Source organism: Heterocephalus glaber, unplaced genomic scaffold (assembly GCF_053883595.1).
Source record: "Heterocephalus glaber isolate CG9 unplaced genomic scaffold, H.glaber_assembly_v1.0 deba00000470, whole genome shotgun sequence".
NCBI classification, from domain to species: Eukaryota; Metazoa; Chordata; class Mammalia; order Rodentia; family Bathyergidae; genus Heterocephalus; species Heterocephalus glaber.
This window is the reverse complement of record NW_028258145.1, coordinates 2843989-2864009: the sequence shown is the minus strand read 5'-3', so window position 1 is coordinate 2864009 and position 20021 is coordinate 2843989. Positions and strand designations below refer to the sequence as shown.

Genomic DNA, 20021 nt, shown 5'->3' with positions numbered 1-20021 from the left:
TTGGGAAACAGAGTTGAGGACATCACAGGTCCGAAGTGGGTCACCTGCTGGTGCAGTCAGTGTGAGGCCAGCACTGGGTGGCTCCCAGGGCTCTGCCAAGGTGTCTCAGTCAAAGCCTCTTGCATTTTAAGAAATAGAAGGAGTCTGTGGGCAGTGAGGCAGCTGGCCAGGCCTCTGAACCACAGGGAGAGGTGAGCCAGGGCCTGTTCTGGGGATGTGGATGGGGACCCTGACCACCCTGAGTGTGGCAGGGGTGGCCTTGGTGAGGGCCATGCCCAGGAGCAAGGGTGGGGTGCTGGCCCCTGCCAGTGAGCCCAGTTGGCACCCAGAGGGTGTGGGAGGTCCCTGCCCAGCCACTGAGCTCAGGAAAAGGGCAGAGGGTGGGCGTGAAGGGACAAGTGACCATCAGGGACATTGTTCTGTCTAGGACAAGCCCCTGGTCACAGGGTTCAGCCCCAATGTCACTGGCACACTCAGTTCCTCCCCCACTTGTACCCAATGCACTCAACCATTTGTCCTCTTGGGTTTTCCTTCCCAGGGAGTTGGCACTCCCAGGGGACATCAGGGCAAGCTGTGGCTATCGCCTGGGCTGATTCCTGAAGCTTCTCTTACCCCCTTCCCTGCCCACCTTGAATTTCAGCGTCTGTCCCCTCCTCCTCTCCAGCTCTTCCCTCCCATCCCTGCAGGCCTCTCCTGCCACCGTCCCTGTGCCTGCCAGATCAGCACTGTCCTGGGGCCTCAGGGACACTGAGTGTCTTGGCCCGCTATCACAGATCCACATGTTTTGTAAAAAGGTTTAAACCAAGTGTGGTGGCACATGCCTGTAATCCCAGCACTCGGGAGGCAGAGGCAGGAGGATCACCATGAGTTCAAGGCTAGCCTGGGCTACATAGTTCAAGGCCAGCCTGGACTACATGTGAAAACCTGTTAGCTCACAGGTCCAGACATTGGAGACCGTGGAGCAGGTTCTGTTTGGCTTTGGTGAGGACCTCTGGATGGATGGGATTATTATAGGCAGCTAAATTAGATCGAAATTAACAGATAGGAAGGCTGGGATCGGTCCTTGGGGATGCAGAAGATGAGAACACTTAGAACTGTGACTGGAGGCACATCTGAGGAAGGCCAGGCCCCAAGGTGGAGACACAATGGCCAGGCCTGCAGGCCTCCCTAAGAGACAAACAGCAATTTGAGATTCTACTGTAATCAGCACCTGGTCAAGTCCAGGCAGGCATCAGATGCCCAGTGGGTGACCAGAATATCTGGACTCATCCCTTTCCAAAAACACTTTCTATGTTAGAAGTTACAGATAAGCTGAAGTTCACGATGCTCCTTGCTGTGTACCCTCGCTGCGTGCCTTGAGTACATACTAGATCCACATCAGCTAAGCAGCTGTACTGCAATCGTATGAGTTGATGAAGTGTGACTCACATTGTTTCCACCTTGTGATTTTGCTCTACAAAACATTCTTTTTTTTTTTTTTCTCATACAGAGGATCAAACTTAGGACCTCAGGACCTTGTGCTTGTGAGCCAGATGTGGTGCCACTGAGCTAAATCCCTAGCCCTCTATAAAACATTCTTTTTTTTTTTTTTTTTTAAACATTCTTGAATAGGAAGAAAAGGTCCAAAGGAGAAGGGGTGGGAGGCGTAGGGGAAAGGAAAGAAGGGAAAGGAATAAATATGAGAAAAGGAAAAAACAGAGTCTTTGTAAATGGTGGTGGGGGGGGGGTAGAGGGGTTAAAGGGAAGGCAGGGGAATGGGGAAAAAACAAGAGCCAAGATATATTATGTAAAGGTACAAATTTCCAATGATGAATGTCACCATATTGTATACTTAAAATGTACCAATAAACCTAATGAATAAAAAAAAAAAATTCTTGGAGAAATAGCCTCTGTAGCAACCCCTTCAGGCCCCCTCCTGACTCCCAAGAGGTTTCTTTTAATAAATCTTTCCTACTCCTGCAGGCCATGGTAGTTCATACCTATAATCTCAGCACTCAGGAGGCTGAGGCAAGAGGATTGTTTCAAGTTTGAGGCCAGCCTGGGTTACGTCATGAGTTCAAGGCTGTCCTGGACTACATAGTAAGACCCTGTCTCAAAAAACCAAAATAAAAATAAATTTAGAAGTCTTTCCTACTTTTAACCTCCTTTGTCCTTTAGAATTTATTCTTTGGTATTCAGGGGACATGAACTTGGCACATCTGACATCCAACAAGTTGGGAGTTATTTTTTCCCTGTCACAGCATCCCAGTGATGGACACTCATGAGGAAAAGTGGATGTGGTGATGCAGGAGCATGGACAGGGGCCAGCCTTGCTCTTTTTTTTTTTCATTTTTATTATTTTTTTAATTTTTTTTTATTTTTTTGGTACCAGGGATCGAACTCCGGTCCTTGCGCTTGCGCAGCGGGCAGCGAAACCACTGAGCTAAATCCCTGCCCCTTCATTTTTATTTTTATGAGTTCATCTTTGCAGTACTCAATGATCACATTCCTTGTGGGAAGGGTACATGTGCTTAACACACCCTAATTCTTTTTATGTCTCCTCCTTCCATCTTTTGGTGCCCTTCCCTTTTGAAAAAGATCTATCCCCTTACTATTATCTATCTTGTATTTTGCACTTTATTTATACTTTGGATTTCTCACATAAGAGAAACCATGTGATATTTAAGCTGTGTGTCTGATTTATTTCACTTAACATTACGGTCTCAAGGTGCAAGCATTTTCCTACAAATGATTCAAGTCTGTCTTCATGGCAGAGTAATGCTCTATTGTGTGTAAATACCACATGCTCTTTATCCATGCATCTTTCAATGGACATATAGGCTGCTTCCAAGGTCTAATTCTTATGAGTTGTGCTGCTGTAAACACAAGTGTGCATGGATCACTGTAACATGATGCCTTTAGCTCTTTCGGAAGAATCCTAGAAGAGGAATAGCTGGGTGAAATGGAATTTCTAGTTTGTTTGTTTGTTTGTTTGTTTGAGGAGAAAAACGTACTGATTTCCATAGCAGTTACGCTAGTTTCCATAGTCTCTCTCCCTCTCTGCAGCTTGCTCCTGGGAGAAGTACCTCCCTCGGTAAGACCCCCTCAGACTTGCCAAGGCTGAATCCCTCCACCACCTGGCCACCTACTGCCGGGCCTTGTACTGAAAGGGCCCGTGACCTCCTGACAGCACTGCCCTGGGGGCCAGGCTTCTCATGTGTGCGCCAGTAAGGGAAAGGCCACATCCCAACCAAAGCACCGAAGACTAGGTCTCCCTCGGGCCAGCACTGCTCTCTCAGCTCTTGGTCTTCCTCCCACTCCCCACTGGGCCATTTCCTCTCCATCTCTACTTCCTTAGCAACCGCTTACCTATGGACTCACCCAACCTTCCTTCTTGTTTGAGACAGGGTCTCACTATGCAGCCCAGGCTGGCCTCAAACTCATGGCAACCTTCCTGCCTCAGCCTCCCGAGTGCTGGGATTACAGGTGTGGACCACCACTTCCGGCTCTGAAAAGGTTATTCTCACATGGTTTATTATTCTTTTTCCCCTGGGGTTGGCTCTGTCTCTGTGTATTAATGGACCCACCTAAACATTTAAAACAGCAAGAGTTCTCCCAAGAATGAGGCCAGGGGATGCTATCAACCTCCTCAGATTCCTTTTGACAACTAGAAGTCAGAGGATGAAGCAGCTGGAACCCCTGGAAGAACCTACCAGAAGCTGGAAATGGCAATCAGCAAGTGGGAACCCTCTGCTGATGCAGCAGGGTGCTGCCTTCCTGCTGGTCCGAGGGGGGCCTCCAGAAGGGAGTTCCTTGGGAACAGACAGGACCAGACTGCTGGGAACACTGTGGCACAGCTGAGCCCTGCTCTTTCTGCTGACTTCCTGCTTGTGGCACCGGGCAGAAGTGTACTAAATGAGTGCCGGGGATTTAGCTCAGTGGTTCTGATGCCTGCCTCACAAGCTCAAGGTCCTGAGTTCAATCCCCAGTACCAAAAAAAAAAAAAAAAAAAAAAGAAGTGTACTAAATGACTGTACCCAATGCCCGTCAAATTTCATTCTCCGGAAGTGCGGGGCTGGGTTCTCACTGAGAACAGGGCTGGTCGAGGCTAAAGTAGAATGACATATACACGTGCATGCTCATCATCCCAGCACCCAGGAGGCTGAGGCAGGAGGATCACCTAGTTCCCTGAGTATGGTGGTGCCCACCTACAATTCCAGCTACTCAGAGAGGTCAGCCTGGGCAACTTGGCAAGCCCTGCATCAGAATAATTTTAGTTGGGCATGGTGGGATAGTCCTGTGATCCCAGCACTCTGATAGCCTGAGGGAGGAAGATCTCAAGTTCCAAGCTTAGCCTGGGCAATTTAGTGACTTAGCCAGACCCTGTCTCAAAATAAAAAATAAAAAGGGCTAGAGATGTAGCTCAGTGAAAAGAGCCTGGGTTTAATCCCAGATGGGGAGTCGCCCAGCTCAATACCAGATACAAAGCTGGTGCCCACCCAGTGTGCGTTGAGAGAGACTCTGAGGACACTCAATCCCTAAAGCAGGTGCACGCACTTGCACACTGGCATCTTGTCACTCGGGACAGCTCTGTTGTCCACTCAAAATGTGCCGAGTGTTCATTGGGGCGGTCTCCCTCTCTCTCTGCGCTCACTTTTGTGGGGTTTTTTGTTTGTCTGTTTGTTTTTGAGACAGGGTCTCACTATGTAGCCCAGGTTGGCATCAAACTCACGGAGATCCTCCTGCCTCAGTCTCTCAGGCACTGGGATGACAGGCATGGGCCACCACGCCCAGCTGGGTCTCAACCTTGGCAAGGTCCTTCCGTCAGACCATGAAGTGGCTGCGGTCGGCCCCAGCTCACATCTTCCCTGTGTCCTTGGCGCCTATGTCTGTGTCCTCCTAAGCCTTCATCCCAGGTGAGGGCCTGGCCACGGTCACCGAGCTCCGGCGGCCTCCAGGGGGCGCCAATCGCACGCAGCGTGGGGCGCACGTGGCCGCGCACGTGGCCGTGCCACGCACGTGAGGTGAAACAGCAGGAAGTGGCGGTGGGAGGGCCTCTCGCGCTGGGGTTCCAGCACCGGGCTGCTTGCTGTCGTGTAGGCTGGAGCGTCCTGTCCGCCTCCTGTCCGTTTCCCTCTCTGCTGAAGGGTGCCAGGCGCGGGCCTCCACTGTCCCTCGGCCCCTGGATGCGGATACAGGTGAGAAACCGACACGGAGGGACCTCTGGCTCTGGGTGGATTCCCGTTCCGATTCATGAACTCTGGTGTGGTGAGGTGTGGTTTGAGACAGGATCTCGCTGTGTTGCTCAATTTGGCCTTAGACTCTGTGGTCCAGGCTACCCTTGAAATCACAGTGATCCTTTTGCCTCAGCCTCCCGCGGGCTGGGACGACAGGCGTTCGCCACCATGCCTGGCTTTTTCATGGACTGCATGGTCCCGAGTGTGCGTGGGTTTTCCTCCGAATCTGGCACAAGCTGCCGGGCAAGGCCACCCTCCTGGTATGCCAAGGCCCAGGCTTCCTTCAGCCTGTTGGAGCAGTGGTCAGTGTTCGTCCACGTGGCCTGTTGTGGTCCCCGGGGACACTGGGCAGCGGCTGTTTCTCTTTGTCCTCAGTCCTGCCCCCCATGTGACGATGTGTGCATTTCTGACATGGCGACTCCTCTACTTTGTTTTGAGGATACCCCTTCCCCCCAATTCCTGTTGTTTCTTCTGCACATTGAGAGTCAGGTCCTACCGCCCAGAGCCGCTAGCCAGAGCCGCTGCCCTTGCTGGCCTTCCTCTGCGGGTAGAAAACCAGGTACTGGGATCCAACTGTCCATGAAGGACGGCTCACAGAAACAGGGCACCGTCAGTCTCCTCTGTCTGACACCAGGGTGCGAAAGCATTTTGGATTCCGAGATGATGTGACCTCGAAGGTACACTTCAAGAGCCGCTCATTTCTCTGGGAACAGGGGAAGTGGAAGAACAGTGATGGCCAAAGCAAGGTGACACTGGCCGTCCCAGGGCCGCCCTGGGAAATGGCTGCGTGGCAGAGTGCTTGGCTGCATGCACGAGGCACTGGGTCCTGTGTCCAACATTGCATGCACAAACGCGTGCACACACAGATGCACACACGCGCACACAAGCACTCCAGTGGTTGCAGGTCTCTTGTGGAAAGTGTGTGTGAGGTTGGGAGGAACAGGTCCTGGCTTGTTAGGCATTGGGGGGTTAAGGAGGAGGAGGAAATGATGATCATGGGCTGGGGACAACTCAGGGGTGGAGTACTTGCCCAGCACACATGAGGCCCTGGGTTCAGTCCCCGGTGCCACCACAACAAACAAGCAAGAAGCCAGTGGAGAAGTGGTTAGGCTGTTTACTGTGCCTCCCCCATGACTGTGGAGGGCCCTGTGTCCTTGGCTTGGCACTTGGCATAGGACACTTAGAACATGTCATACTAACTCCGTGCTTCTAGGATGCTTTTTTTTCCTCCTGAGACAGTCTCAATATGTAGTTCAGGCTGGCCTTTAATCACTGTGTAGCCCAGGCAGGCCTGGAACTCGTGGCAATCCTGCCTCAGCCTCCAGAGTGCCGAACCTGTTTGTACCTTTGGATTCAAAGCGAGTCTCTTGGAACTATCAGAGTTGGATCGTGTTTGTTTTAATCCAGTTTGCCAGCCCTCCCGATATTGATTGCAGAATTTGTTCCATTTACATTTGAATGACTTCTTGATAAGGGGGTTTCTCCTACTTTGCTCTGTTTTCTGTCTCGCATCTCTTTTGTTCTTCACTTTCTTTTGTGTTTGTCTTTTTATGTACTGCTTGATAGCTCCTTGTTTCCTTTTCCAAATATTTTTATTTTCCCGGTGGTTATTATAAATTGCATCTTACATGTATAATAAATGAGCTGATACTGGTTTAGTTTCAGTAATGTACAAAAGCTTCCTTGACAACTCCGCCTCTCCCCTTAGATTTTTATTGTCACAAATTATATCTTTGTACATTGCCCATCTGTTAATATAACTGTTTAATTATTAGTTTATGTGTCTATATTTCATGGAGTGTTTTTGGTTTTGTTTTTGTTTTGTTTTGCCTTTTGACACAAGGTCTTGCTTAGTTGCCCAGACTGGCTTGAAACTTGTGACCCTCCTGCCTCAGCTTCCCAGGTATCTGGGGTTCCAGATGTGTACCATTGCACCTGTTGGTTGTTGTTAGTTTTATTGTTGTTATTTTTTTTTTCTTTGAGACAGCATCTGGCTGTGTTGCCTAGGCTGGCTCCAGACTCCTGAGCTTAAGCATCTTCCTGCCTCAGCCCCCTAACTGCTGGGATTATAGGAATGTGCCACCATACCTGGTTAGGAATAAAGTATTTTAGGTGCTAGAGCTAATTCGTGTCCTCACAGCCATGCCTACACTTGCAGGGCGCATCTTTATTTGCTCATCACTTAGTTGTTACCTGAGTCATGTGTCATGAGTCAGTGCTGTTTGTCAGTGTTCCCTTCCAGCCTCAGCTCTATAAGTTGGCTACCCACCTGCACTCTGTGTTGCCATTGATCCCAGCCTGGGCCTGACTTACAGAGATGGCCCTGTGTGTGGCCTGGTCCATCCTGGCTGGGACAGCGGCTGCTTACGCTGACAGGGGCCAACTGGGCTGGTCCCTGGGTCCCTTTGATGCCATGGAAATTCACAGAGCCCTGTGCATCCCCTGTCTGTGCTGGTGCCTGGGACACAGCAGGGATCAGGTGGCCCTGCCCACCCCTCCCCTTGTCAGCAAACAGCCTTCCAGGGGGACACCAAGCCAGCAAGACTAGCGGAACATCTCGGAACACAACTTTTCTGCTGGGCCTGTTATCCAGCACTCTGGGAGGCTGAGGCAGGAGAATTGCAAGTTTGAGCCCAGCCTGGGCAACTTAGTGAGACCCTGTCTCAAAATACAAAATAAAAAAGGGCAAGGATGTAGCCCAGTGTCCCACAGGTGGCAGCTGGCTGGGGTGCAGAACTATGCCCACCCTTCCCTGGGGAGAAGTCGGGTGTTCCTCACCTGCACAGGGCAGCCACACCTGGAGATCCCAAGTTGTCCTCCTTTCCCTGGTGTCACCTGGTGCCTGGAACTGCAGCAGGCAGATGGCAACACCACAGCACTGTGTTCTGTCCACAGGGGTCTCGGCAGAGCCACAGCTTCCAGGTACGGGGCCCAGACCCTGTGGAGCCTGAGATGGAGACGTCTGGGGACCCGTTCCCCAGTGACTGGAGCCCGCCGCCCATTGAGTTCCTCAGTCCCTGGCCTCCACAGACCCAAGAGAGGACACTGGCTGAGGGGTCAGAGCTGCAGCCCACAGATGTGGACCTGAAGGAGGGGCCGTCCTCCCCGGAGGAGCCATGCTGCAGCAGGGCCAGCCCGAGCCAGCTGGTGGCCAGCCCAGAGCCCGGCACCTATGTCTCGGTGAGCCCCACCACCCTGGTCCCACCCCATCTACCCCTCTGCAGCCACCCCAACCATCCTACTGGCCCTGCGCCTCTGCCCTCGGGCCAAACCTCTCTCCTTTCCTGCTCCTAACAGGTGGCTCTGGGGTGGCACCCAATTCAGTGCCACTTCTGCATGGAGTCCCTCTACCTTCACAGCAGAGGTTGGCATCATGGTGACTGAATCCGGGCTTGGCTGGCACAGAGACTCAGGCTGACCCTGGTGACCCAGTGACCAGGGTCCCCTACATGGACACATCAGGGATGAACCTCACGTCGGGAATCTGCTCTTGGGGGAAGATGAAAAACTCCAATCTCCAAGGGCCCAGAAATGGATTCTATGAATCAGAGCAGGCCATGGTGGTGCACATCTGTGATCCCAGTACTCTGAAGGCTGAGACAGAAGGATCGATGTTAGTTCAAGGCCAGCCTAGTGTTACAAAGGGAACTCAAGGCCAGCATAGTGAGACTCTGTCTCAAAAATATCAGTAGTAATAATTAAGTAAATAAAATATAAAACACCAAAGCAGCACCCACCAGAGTCCCCTATTGGGAGGAGCTGGGTGGCTGGGGTGGAGGTGAATGAGAAAACACCTTCTTCCTCTTTGATTTTTTAATCATGAGAATGTATTATTTCTCCAGAAAAGTAAACACAATAAATCAAGGGCTTGTTTTATTCATTTATTTTGGTTCTTTTGAGACAGTGTCTTGCTATGTAGTCCAGGCTGGCTGCAAACTTGTGGCAATCCTCCTGCCTCAGCCTCCCAGGTGCTGGGATCACAGCCCAACAACAAGGGCTTATTTAAGGCTGAACCTTTACTTTTCCTGCTCCTCTAACTTTGCATTCCTCTCTCTTCCCCACTCCCTGTGTCTCCAGTATGGCCCCAGGGGCTCCAAGAACTACATCAACTCCTTAGATTCCTTACTGCGGGAGAAGAGGTGAGCAAAGTCCACTGTGTGTTCATTTCTCTGAGATTTTCAAGAGTTTTAGAGCTAAGTGACTTTCTGTCCCAGTGCACAGCTTTCTCCACCTGTGTGTGGATTGCCACTGAACTAGAGGAGGCGGCATCTCCATGAGGCAGGGAGCTCCGGATTCCCAGGGTGATAGAGCGGTCACCCCGGCCCTCCACCACTGGGCTCCATGCTGCCTGCTACATGCAGAGTCAGGACCATTTGGCTGGAGGAACACAGCCTCCCTGTGGGCACATGAGGTGCCAGCCACTGCTGCTGGCCTGTCTCCTGCCCTGGCACTGCAGCGTTGTCCTGGTGGGAGAGCCAGACTGATGAACAAGTCAGGTTACTCAGCCCAGCATCTTCCAGAGGCACAAATTCAGTTGACTGATCAGAACCTTGAGCCCTCAGGGCCCTGGGGATAGCACCTGGCCCTCTGCCAGGCCCACTGCCCATGAGCAGCTTGGCACACACCAGAGACCTTTTGGGTGGAACCACAGGCCCCTGCTTCCCACAGCAGGCTCTGCATACTGTGAGGTAGCCGGGGACAGCTGTACCCAAGCTGGGGTCAACTTTGATGACCATGCACATAGCTCACTTAACCCAGTTCCGCTCTGTCCCCAGCACCATCTGTGGTTTGTGTGTGGCTGAGCGTGCGCAGTGCAGCCTGGTGTCCACATAGGGGCAGAAGACACACGGGGGACAGACTGTGGGTTCCGTCCCTGTCCATGCCTGGCCCTCTGCCCATCTTCATCTGCCTCCCTCCCTGTCCCACACCTCTCCTTCAAATCTTTTCTTTTCCCTTTCTTCTTTTTCTTCTCTTTTTTGTTTCATTCCCTTTCCTTCCTTTCTCTTTTTTTCTTTCCCCAGTACTGGGGGTCAAACTCAGACCTTTTTTTGAGGCAGAATCTTGTTGAGTTGCTCAGGCTGGGCACGAATCTGGAGAGTTGTGTCATTTGACTTCTTCCGTCCTGAGTGTATTTTCTCCTGCTAGACTGAAAGGTGGGGTGGGGGGCAGCGGTCTGGCGCTGTCCGTGCATTTGGCAGGTGCTGGGGAATGTCAGGAACCATCCTGGTGGGCCACAGCACCAGACCATCTCTCCTAACGAATAAGTCCTGGCTGATTTGCTCCTCGAGAGGCCACCACCTCCCTGTGTCTCACAGGAGGAACAGCAAGCTGACTGGTATCTTTTTTTTCCCCAGTGCTGTGGATTGAACTCAGCACCTCCTATGTGCTAGGCAAGTGCTCTAGCTCTGAGCTCTCCAACAGCCCTGGGTCTCTTCTGAGGAAGATAATCTATCTGTTCGTCCCCCTATGAACTAGTTTCACCTGAATTACTTCCTTCCTCTGTGTACAGCTACAATGGGGCCAGAATGGCGGTGCAGCTCTTGGCCTAAGGTCAGAAAAGCCCACAGGCTTTTCTCATCCTTGCAGGATGAGAGGGGCTTTGGAGGATGGGGGCAGCTGCGGTGGATAGGCAGAGAGGACAGGCCATGCCACTGGGCTGGCAGGGACAGGAGTGCTCAGGGCTGGGGTGAGTGGGACACAGCCAGAGTGATGGCTGGAGTGCACCAGGGGACTGAGGCAGTGACCTCAGGAGCACGTGGGGAGTGGGGAAGCACTGAGCAGGCAGAGACGCGTTTCCAGTATGAAGGAAGAACAGGAGGCACAAGGGAGAGAGGAGTGGGGCTCATCCTGAGGACACCCCACGGCTGTGAGTCCTGGATGTCAGGGGCACTGGCACCCTGTGGGAAAAGGTGTGGAGACCTGCACAGGTGACATCCAAAGAGTTCACTGAGCTGGGAGGCATCAGGTCAGTGGCCACTGGAGCAAGGCAGGGCCTGGGCTGCAGACAGGATATTGGGGACCTGCAGACCAGGGGGCACAGCCAGGTCTGGACCTGGTGGGGACAGGGCTGGGGAGGCCCCAGGGCTTGTCCCAGCCTGTAGGAGAAGGACAGGGGCTTGATGCCCACTTAGGGTCTGTAGGGCACAGAGGGCAAAGAGAACAGGGGAGGAGGCTCTGACTGTTCATGGCCGGAGTGTGGGGCTGTGGCAAAAGTGCCAGGATGTTTGGGTATGGCCTCCCTAAGATGTTAGGACACTTGGGCACAGCCTCCCTGGATTCCAGGACACCTGGGCACAGCGTCCCCTGGCCGTGCAGCTGGGCCCCAGGGAGCAGAAGGCCAGGCCTAAGCCTGGGTGTGCTAAAATAGGAGTGAATGCCGTTGGGTATGTGTAATCTCATCTCCTTCAGAATCTGAGGCAGGAGGATCACAAGTTCAAGGCTAGCCTAGGCAATTTAGTAGATTGTCTCGAAATAGTAAACATAAAAAGGGCTGGGATGTAGCTCAGTGGCAGACGTGTGCCGGGCCCTGGGATACAGATGTGCTTGGAGCTGTCTATTGATGTCTGCCTTCCTTGGGGAGCCAGCATCCTCCATGCCAGGCACCTCTCGCTGTCCCCTAAACCATGCAAAGGGCCCAGGGAGCGGGCCTACTTCTTCCCTGGCCATGCTATGGCCATAGGGTCTCAGTAGCCTGGTGACAGGGCTCTTGTTTCCCCAAAGGGAGCAAGCCCCGGAGCAGGATCTAGAGAGGCTGCTGCTACAGGACTCCCGAGATCTCCGATGCTCAGAAGACAGCGAAGATGAAGATGCACTGCTCACACCCGAGCATAGGTGAGGGGTGGGGGCCCAGCCAGCAGTTTGTGTACATTTATGAGTCAGGCGTGGTGGCCCACACCTGTAACCCCAGAACTGAGGCTGAGGCAGGGCCATTGCCACAAATTGAAGGCCAGCCTGGGCTACAGAGTTCAAGGTTAGCCTGAACTGCGTAGTGAGACCCTGTCTCAAAAAAGCAAAGAAAGGAAGGAAGAAAAGAAGGAAGGGGATGGGGAGGGGGAAGGTAGGGTAGGGGAGAGGAGAAGAGAGGAGGGAAAAGAAAAAAAGAAAAGAGAGGAAAGGAAAGCTGCCTCCTCCTACAGCCACATTCATTTGCAGATTCAGGAAACAGCCAGTGGCCCGCCGGCCATCAGGGTCTGGACTGGCCTTTGAGGATGCAGTGATCATAAAATATAGCCTGCTTATCTGCCCAAGTTCACAGAACCAGACCTCTTGGGAAAATAGCTACACAAAACCACAGTCTGAAAACAGCCTTCTCAGGGGAGATTACGGCCACATGCTGCGTTCATCCTCCCCATCTGGGCAGAGAAGGTGACTGCCTGAGCACTGTCATCTGAATGGGGCTCTGCTGGCCTGGATTTAAGTGAGCTGTTGGTGGGAGGGATGTCTGGTTTCATCTGGGCTACAGGGTTGAAGAAATGTTGGGCCACAGTTGAATCTGTTTTTTGAGACAGGGTCTCACTATGTAGTCCGGGCTGGCCTTGAACTCACTATGTTCCTAGGCAGGCCTTGAACTTGCAGTAATCCTCCTGCCTCAGCCTCCTGAGAGCTGGGATTTACAAGCAAGCACTACCACACCTCGCATGAATCCATCTTTGGGGTGCAGTTTTCTGTCTTCCGTCTGCCTTGATTCTTGAGAATTGCTGTGACAGCACCATGGATGAGGGTTCTGGGCAAGGCTGTCTCCCAGGTTGCAGAAGGCCGATATTGTGTGTCCTTACATAGCAGAAGGCGGGTGATAGAGCTCTGTGTGTGACACAACCCTGACCTCGTGACCTGCTCACCTCTGAAGCTTCCATTTTAGGGCTTAGGATCCCAACATGGGAATTCTGAGGGACACAAATGCACGGCCCATGCCCTCTCCACCCATGTGTCCCTTGGTCCCTTCCCTCACCCTTCACCCCTGCCAGTTGCCAGCTGGTGGTTTTCCTAACTACCTCCAAACCGAGGTCCCCATGCCCTCTCCTTGGGTTTGATCGAGTTATTAGCGTGGCTCACAGAACTCGGGGAAACATTTCTTATGTTTGCTGGTTTGTTACAGGGAAGGATTTCAATGCAGAGATGGGCTGGGTGAGGGAAGGGGCTTCTGCCGTTTGTGGTGGCAGTTTCCAAGACTGTTGCCAAAGGCCTGCAGGAGTGGATCGTCCCTGTTTGTTTGCCACCTGTGCTGTGTGCTCTGCCATCTGGGTGCTCTGAGCCCTGTCCTCCTGGGTTTTCCTGGAACCTCCCTGTACAGACAGGATTGTGAGAGCCAGGTCGGGTGGCCGTCTAGTCACTGTTTCCTGGCCCCTCTAGGTGTAGGGCTGGACCCCCTGGCATGAGGAGGGTTTTAGGACCTATTGTCAGCCGCTGTAGACCAAGTATGCCTTAGGGCCAGCCAGAGGCATCATGGGAAGGTTAGAGTCTCTCTTGCTCTTGGGGGTTCCTTAGAGGAAAGAAATTCTGGTTTCCATGACCTGAACTGGGGGGCAGTTGCAAGGTAAAAGTATAAAAATAGTGCACAGTAGTGCAGAGCTGTAATCCCAGCACTCAGCAGGCTGAGGCAGGAGAATTGCTGTGAGTTCAAGGTCATAGTGAGTTCAAGGTCAGCCTGGACTACACAGTGAGACCCTGTCTCAAGAGAAAAATAGGGCCTAGATAGGGCAGGTGGGCTGTGAGGCAAGGCAGAAGTTGCTGTATGCAGGTGATGTTTAAAGCTTTGAGACAGGATGAGCACCTGGGTGCGGAGTACAGAGGGAGCCAGCTGCACAGGGATCTGAATTCCCCCAAGGGAACAGATCACAGGGAGCAGAAGAGGGCGGAGAAGAAAGCTGGGCCTGGGCTGTGGAGGGAAGTGGGGTTGGGTGGGTGGCTGGATGGTTTCCTCCCATCTGTCTCTGGTCATGGAGGAAGTAGCAGCATGTTCACAGGGGACGGGATGCTTCAAGGGTCGGGGTGGGTGATGAGGTGGAGGGAGATCTTTGGGAGCCCTGTGCCCAAGAGGGGCTGAGGTTACAGCCACAGGACCCAGCTGGGCAGCTGTCCAGGTGTGGCTTTCTCTGTGAACTTGAGTGTGTGATTTGGCTTGGGGATTACTTGAGGCAAGGTCCTGCTATGTAGTTCAGGCAGGCCTCAAACTCACCATATAGCCCAGGCTGGCCTCAAAATCCTCACAATCCTTCTGCCTCAGCCTCCCAAGTGCTGGGAACAGGGTGTGCGTCACCATGCGGGCTCCTGAGTATATGATTGAATGTGCCTGTTGAATGATCCTGTGGCCCCATTTCTAGGGTTCCCCAAACGATTTGGTGCATTTCAGTTGCCCAGAAATGGTTGCAAGCCACACCCTGGCTGGCTGCTCGCCCTTTCCTCAAATTTTTCTGCTAATTGTCTTGACCTAGATCAGGGAACAGTTTGTGTGTAGATAATAAGCTTTTAGGCTTTGAGCTGATCGGTCTCTGTCACCATGACGGACTCTGGGGGTGTGGGGTGAAAGCTCCCAACCAGCGGTCAAGGCCTGCGCCTGGCTGAGCTGTGGGGTGCTGTCACAGAAGGGGTGTGGGATGGGGTGTGGCCTGGCTCAGGAGGCCCCACCTCTTGACTGGTCCCTGTCTGTGATGGCCCCAGGCCTGGTTCGGCAGCTGGAACAGCCAGTTATGTATGAGGCAGCTAGGCCCAAGGAAGGGGCATTCTCAGATCTGGCTCCCCAAGGACAGTTTTGGGGTGCTTGTGGGATAAGGGAACTTGGTGGCCTGAGACGTGGGTTAAAGGGAAGTCACCAAGATCTGCCTCGAATGATCCACTTCCTGACCTTTCATGGATGTATGCTCAGGAAGCAGCAGGGTGAGCGTGTCCCTAGGGCCAAGCTGTGGCTCTTTGCCATCAAAATGTTACGCTCTATACACCTGCACTGCCCAGATGGAGGGTCGGTGTCTTGCACTGCTCTGAGACAGACACAGGCAGCCTCCACATCCTGGAGAAACGATGCCACAGCCACAGGCAGGGGTGTGATCCACACAAAGCCACTGGAGGACAAGGCTGAGCTATGTGCTCTCTGAAATGGTGGCAAGTACAAGGAGGGCAGAGTGAGTGGCCATGCATTGATGCCAGCTTCTTTTTGGGCCTGTCTGGACTATGAAGGTTGGGACAGATTCGGACTGGAAGAGCCTTGCACATGTGCGGAGTGCAGTGTGGGTGCCCTGCAGTCCCCTATGAGACCCCAGGAGGGCAGCGCCAGCCCTGTCCGAGGTCGTGTGGGTGGCAGGTGTGCAGGCTGAGTGTCTCCAGTGAATGGGGCCGGTGGCGTCCTTCAAACCTTGTCTCCCACTGGAGACTTGAGACTTTGTCTTCCGGGTTCTACAGTATCAGGGTGGAGAGCCTGGGTAGGCGACCTTCCAAAGCCTTTGTGAATCACTGTGGCGAGAAGAATTCCTGCTGCCCAGTCAGGACTCTGAAGGTCTGACAGGGAGGTTTCAAAATCACTGCCGCAGAGGGGTCCAGCACTGTGGGGTCCCCTTGAGAGCAGAGAGCTTCCTGCCCTGAGCCCAGCACCGCCCTTCTGGGCACATGACATTTCCCAGCTGGCTCTGAGAAAGCCTCTTTGACAGCAGCCACTTTGAGATGGCTGTTTTGATGTGGGATGGTTTTGAAGGGACTGTTCAACCTTACATTCATCTCTGAACAAAGCCGGAGGAGGTGGGGCTGGGACAGAGTCTGGGGGAGCTTGCCGTGGCAGGTGAGGTCTGCCAGACGAGCCCCTCCTAAAATTGTCACCACCCCACTGGGTGACTTAGACAGAACTCTGATTATCCGGAGCAGAGCACCTGTCATGCCCTAAGAATTGGCTTGCATCTCGAAGGGATGACATCCTAAATTCTCTTTTTCTCAAAGTTAAAAGACCTTGTGTGTGCACTGGGGCTGGGGGTGTGGGGAGGGAGAGGCAGATATTTAAATCACAGTGTGGTCCTTTATTCCCGTCTCAGGCTCACAGGAAGTCTGCAGTTAGACAGGGAAGAGTCAGCTCACAGTTCCCAATAGTGCACATGCATTATGGGGAACACCACAAAAGTCCCTTTGAGGGACGTTTTGGGGGACAGGGCTAGGACCCCTTCATAAATGAGGTTAGTTCGTTCTTATGGATGTTTAATAATTCCCACATTCATTTTAACTGTAAAAACAGCTAGCCTAAGAAGCTCTAACAGATGCTTGCAAAACTCTTAATGACCGAGACATGAACAAAATGGAAAATTATTTTACCATTTGTGGTGGCAGTTTCTAAGGCTGTTGCCAGAGGCCTGCAGGAGTGGATCGTCCTTGTTTGTTTGCTTGTTTTTCAGTGCTGGGGATTGAACCCAGGGCCTTCACACTGAACTACATCCCTGGCCCCTTTTTTATTTTTTATTTTGAGACAGAGTCTTGTTAAATCACTGAATTGCCCAGGCTGGGCTTGAACTTGTGATCCCCCTGCCTCAGCCTCCCAGAGTGCTGGATTATAGGCATGCACCCCCAGGCCTGCCTGGCACCATACTGGTTTTTGTCCTCAGGACAGCCCTGTGATGCAGCTGGGTCCTCCCCTTGGCTCCCTTGGTCAGAAAGCAAGACAGGTTCTCATGACTGGTGGGCCACCTCCAGGGCCAGTGCTTCTGTCCTGGGTACTGATGGGCCCCCAAGCTGTTCCTCCTGGGACTTGCTGTCTTACCGGGCCTAGAGCAAGAAGAAGAGGCAGTGTCCACAGTTTGTTTTATTTTGTTACTGTTGTTACTGCATGCACTTGTTTTTTTTGTTTTGGTTTTTTGTGGCTTTTTTTGGTACCAGGGACTTGCAAGACAGGCGGCGGAACCACAGAGCTAAATCCCCGGGCCTCTGAATGCACTTGTTTTATTTTGTTTTTGTGAGACAGGGTCTCACTATGTAGCCCAGGCTGGCCTCAAACTCATGATTCTTCTGCCTTATCCTCCTAAGTAGTGGGATTTCAGGCGTGTGCCCCCACACTGGGCTTGCTAAATGTGTATTAGGTCGGTGATCATCTAGCAGAGCCCAGTTACATGAATGTCTGTTCTTCCCCTCCCCCATCTTCTGTCTCCTGGGTATGACCCTCAGTCCTAGCTGGCTCTGTCACATGTGTGTGTTGTGTGTATTGAAAGATGTTCGTGTGTGTTCACATGTCGAGCCGTCCCCTCTTATCCATCGCTCCATGCTCCATTTTTCTAGCTACCCATAGTTGACCACTATCAGAAAATATTAAATGGTTTCACCACCTGCTGTGCAAGTACAAGGACCTGAGTTTGATCCCTGCTACCAAAAAAGAAAGAAAAGAAAGGAAGGAAGGAGGAAGGAAGGAAGGAAGGAAAGAAAAGAAAGAAAGAAAAGAAAAGAAAGAGGATATTAAATGGAAGACCCCAAAGCTTAGCAGTCCCTGGGTTTTAAACTGCAGCCCCACAGTGCAGCGCAGTGTGCTGTTTTCGCACAGCGGCTGGCTCTGTCTCCACCGGACATGAGTCGGCCCTAACCCAGCACATGAGCACTGTGTGCCATCTGCGAGTTAGTCACTCTGGAGTCTCAGGTTGATTGTCAGTGTCGAGGGCTATGTCCAGATAAGCCTGGTGTGTGCAGAGCAGCAAGGGTGCACGATTCAGATCTGCCTGAGAAGTGTGAAGTGCTTCCCATGAGTGAGAAGGGGAATGTTCTCACCTCAGTAAGGAAGGAAAGAAATGTGTATGTGGTTGCCAAGATGTATGGAAGAACAAATCTGTGAACCTGTGAAGAAGGAAAAAGAAGTCGTGCTGGTTTACTGTTGCAGCTGGTTGTGATCTGTGCCTGGTTATGGAAGAGATGTGGTGTAGGGTGTGACTGTCCTCCATTCTGGGCATCCACAGTTGGGCTGGAATGTGTCCCTCTGGACAAGGGGGAACGACTTGCTCATACGTGTGCACCCTCGCGCGCACGCGCGTGCGCGCGCACACACACACACACACGGACATACACTGTTCGGCCACCTGCTAGGTTTCAGTACAGTGCCCAGGTGTCCCTGCCAGATTTAGCTCATTCTCAGGGTTTTTTGTTTTGTTTTGGGGTTTTTTTTTATGTGTGTTTTGAGACTGAGTCTCGCCATGTAGTCCATGGTGGCCTTGAACTCAGGCAGTCCTCCTGCCTCATCCTCCCGGGTGCTAGGATTACAGGCATGAGCCACCACAGCCATCTCCAGATTCATTTTAACTACCTTCCTTTCCCTGCCCCTATTTCAGTGCACCATGATAGCTTTGGGAAGGTTGCCTTCTCCTCCCTATTCCTTCCCTGTTTGTATGCCAGCTCAGATCTGCTCTGATCTGAGATCTTCATTGCAGCAGGCTCCCTGGGTAATCCCCCAGAGTGCTGGGGCTCCGAGACAGCTGGCCTGGAGGGAGCACTCAGCTTCTGCACTGGCACTGAGCCTCTGCTACTGTCTGCCTCCACCCACGACCATGCCTCCCCTCATGGGACATCATGTCCGGTCCCTGCTGTACCCTGGCCCTCTTACCCTGCCCCTACTGGGGCTCCTCTGTGCCTGAGTTTGCCCTCTGACTCAGGGATACTGTGGGGATTTGTGTATGCTTTTCCTTGGTGTCCCAGTCTTGACTTGTCCATTAGTGCCTAGCACTGAAAATGTGCTGTGAATGTTTGACCTGAGCAGGGCCAGTGAGGGCAGCCCAGGGCCCTGATCGGATATTCCAGGAGAGATCAGGGTGTATTGGCTGGTGTGGGCTCTCCCTCCATCAGTAGGTAGCACTGTCTCCCGGGTCTTCAGGGGGCACAGCAGGACAGGGTGCAAGGGCCCTCCTTGCTGGGACCCGGGTGGCCTCTGATCCATCCCCTGCCTTGCTGTGCCAGGCTGCTGGTGGAGAAGTTCGCTGTGTCGCTACAGGACATCCCACAGGTGCACCCCGGCGAGATTGTGTTCCTGCCCCGGCAGCATCCACTGCCCTGCTTCCTGGACACCTCTCAGCTGAAGCCACGAAGTGCCCTGGAAGAGCTGTTCCTCAGGTAAGTGGGAAGGACAATGAGTCTGGCGGAGTAGGGACAAGGGCCACCCGAGTGAGGACATCAGAGCAGTAGGCAGATTAGGATATGTCACCTCACAGGCTGGAGGTGACACAGTCCTGCCTGTCTGTTATAAAGCTGACTAATTCACCTGTGCAGACTGTGAAGAATCCTGGGTCCCAGCATATAGCAGGTTTGTGTCCCCACTGTTTTTTTCCTCCCGTGCCCTGGTTCCAGGGAACAGCTGAGTCAGACTCCTCACACACGGCCTGGGGTCATGAATCCTCAGGCACCAGAGCCACTGTCAGGGCCTGTGCTGGTCCCTTCCATCTGCAGTGAGGTGGGGCTGGACTCTGCTTGTGCCCTGTGGTTTCTGTTACCCGAGGCCAGCTGTGGTGTGCACTATCTGATAGAGAGTTCCAGAAAGGAATAGTTGCTGAGTTTTAAATCCTGTACCATTTGGAGTCTTATGGTGAAAACCCAGGCCACCCTGTTCCTCCGTGCTGCCACCGTGGGAATCAGCCCTGTGCCTTGCGAATCCACGCAGTCTACGCTACTAGTCACTCAGGAACAGGCTCGGTTCTCACATGGAGAGCAGGCGCATGTCACAGGGCCTGTGTTCCAGTAACCCCTGTTTACCCAAGTGGCTGCAGAATGCACGTGACCTTATGCCAGGAATTCAGACTCACCAGGGAGAGGCCGTGAAGCACTATCTTTCATAAGGCAGACACTCTTGACTTTCACATCTATCCACAAAGT

At 52.7% G+C, this 20021-nt stretch overlaps 1 protein-coding gene across 6 annotated transcripts in view; it reads left to right on the top strand.

Annotated features, from left to right (window-relative positions):
• Nucleotides 1–5015: 5015 nt before the first annotated feature.
• The window catches only part of Fam178b (family with sequence similarity 178 member B), a 77062-nt gene continuing 62056 nt past the window's right edge, over nucleotides 5016–20021 (top strand). For 3 of the 6 annotated variants that reach the window (XR_015448060.1, XM_021258033.2, XM_087203175.1), the window contains exons 1-5: nucleotides 5016–5177; nucleotides 8112–8396; nucleotides 9294–9355; nucleotides 11937–12047; nucleotides 19113–19265. Coding sequence is in view for 5 of the 6 variants with exons in the window: in XM_021258033.2 (XP_021113692.1) it covers nucleotides 5166–5177; nucleotides 8112–8396; nucleotides 9294–9355; nucleotides 11937–12047; nucleotides 19113–19265 (623 nt within the window). In the remaining variant the exon portion in view is untranslated. Of the gene's footprint in view, nucleotides 5178–8111; nucleotides 8397–9293; nucleotides 9356–11936; nucleotides 12048–19112; nucleotides 19266–20021 lie in introns of those variants that run through there. The other 3 variants (XM_021258034.2, XM_021258036.2, XM_021258037.2) reach the window with 3 other exon arrangements.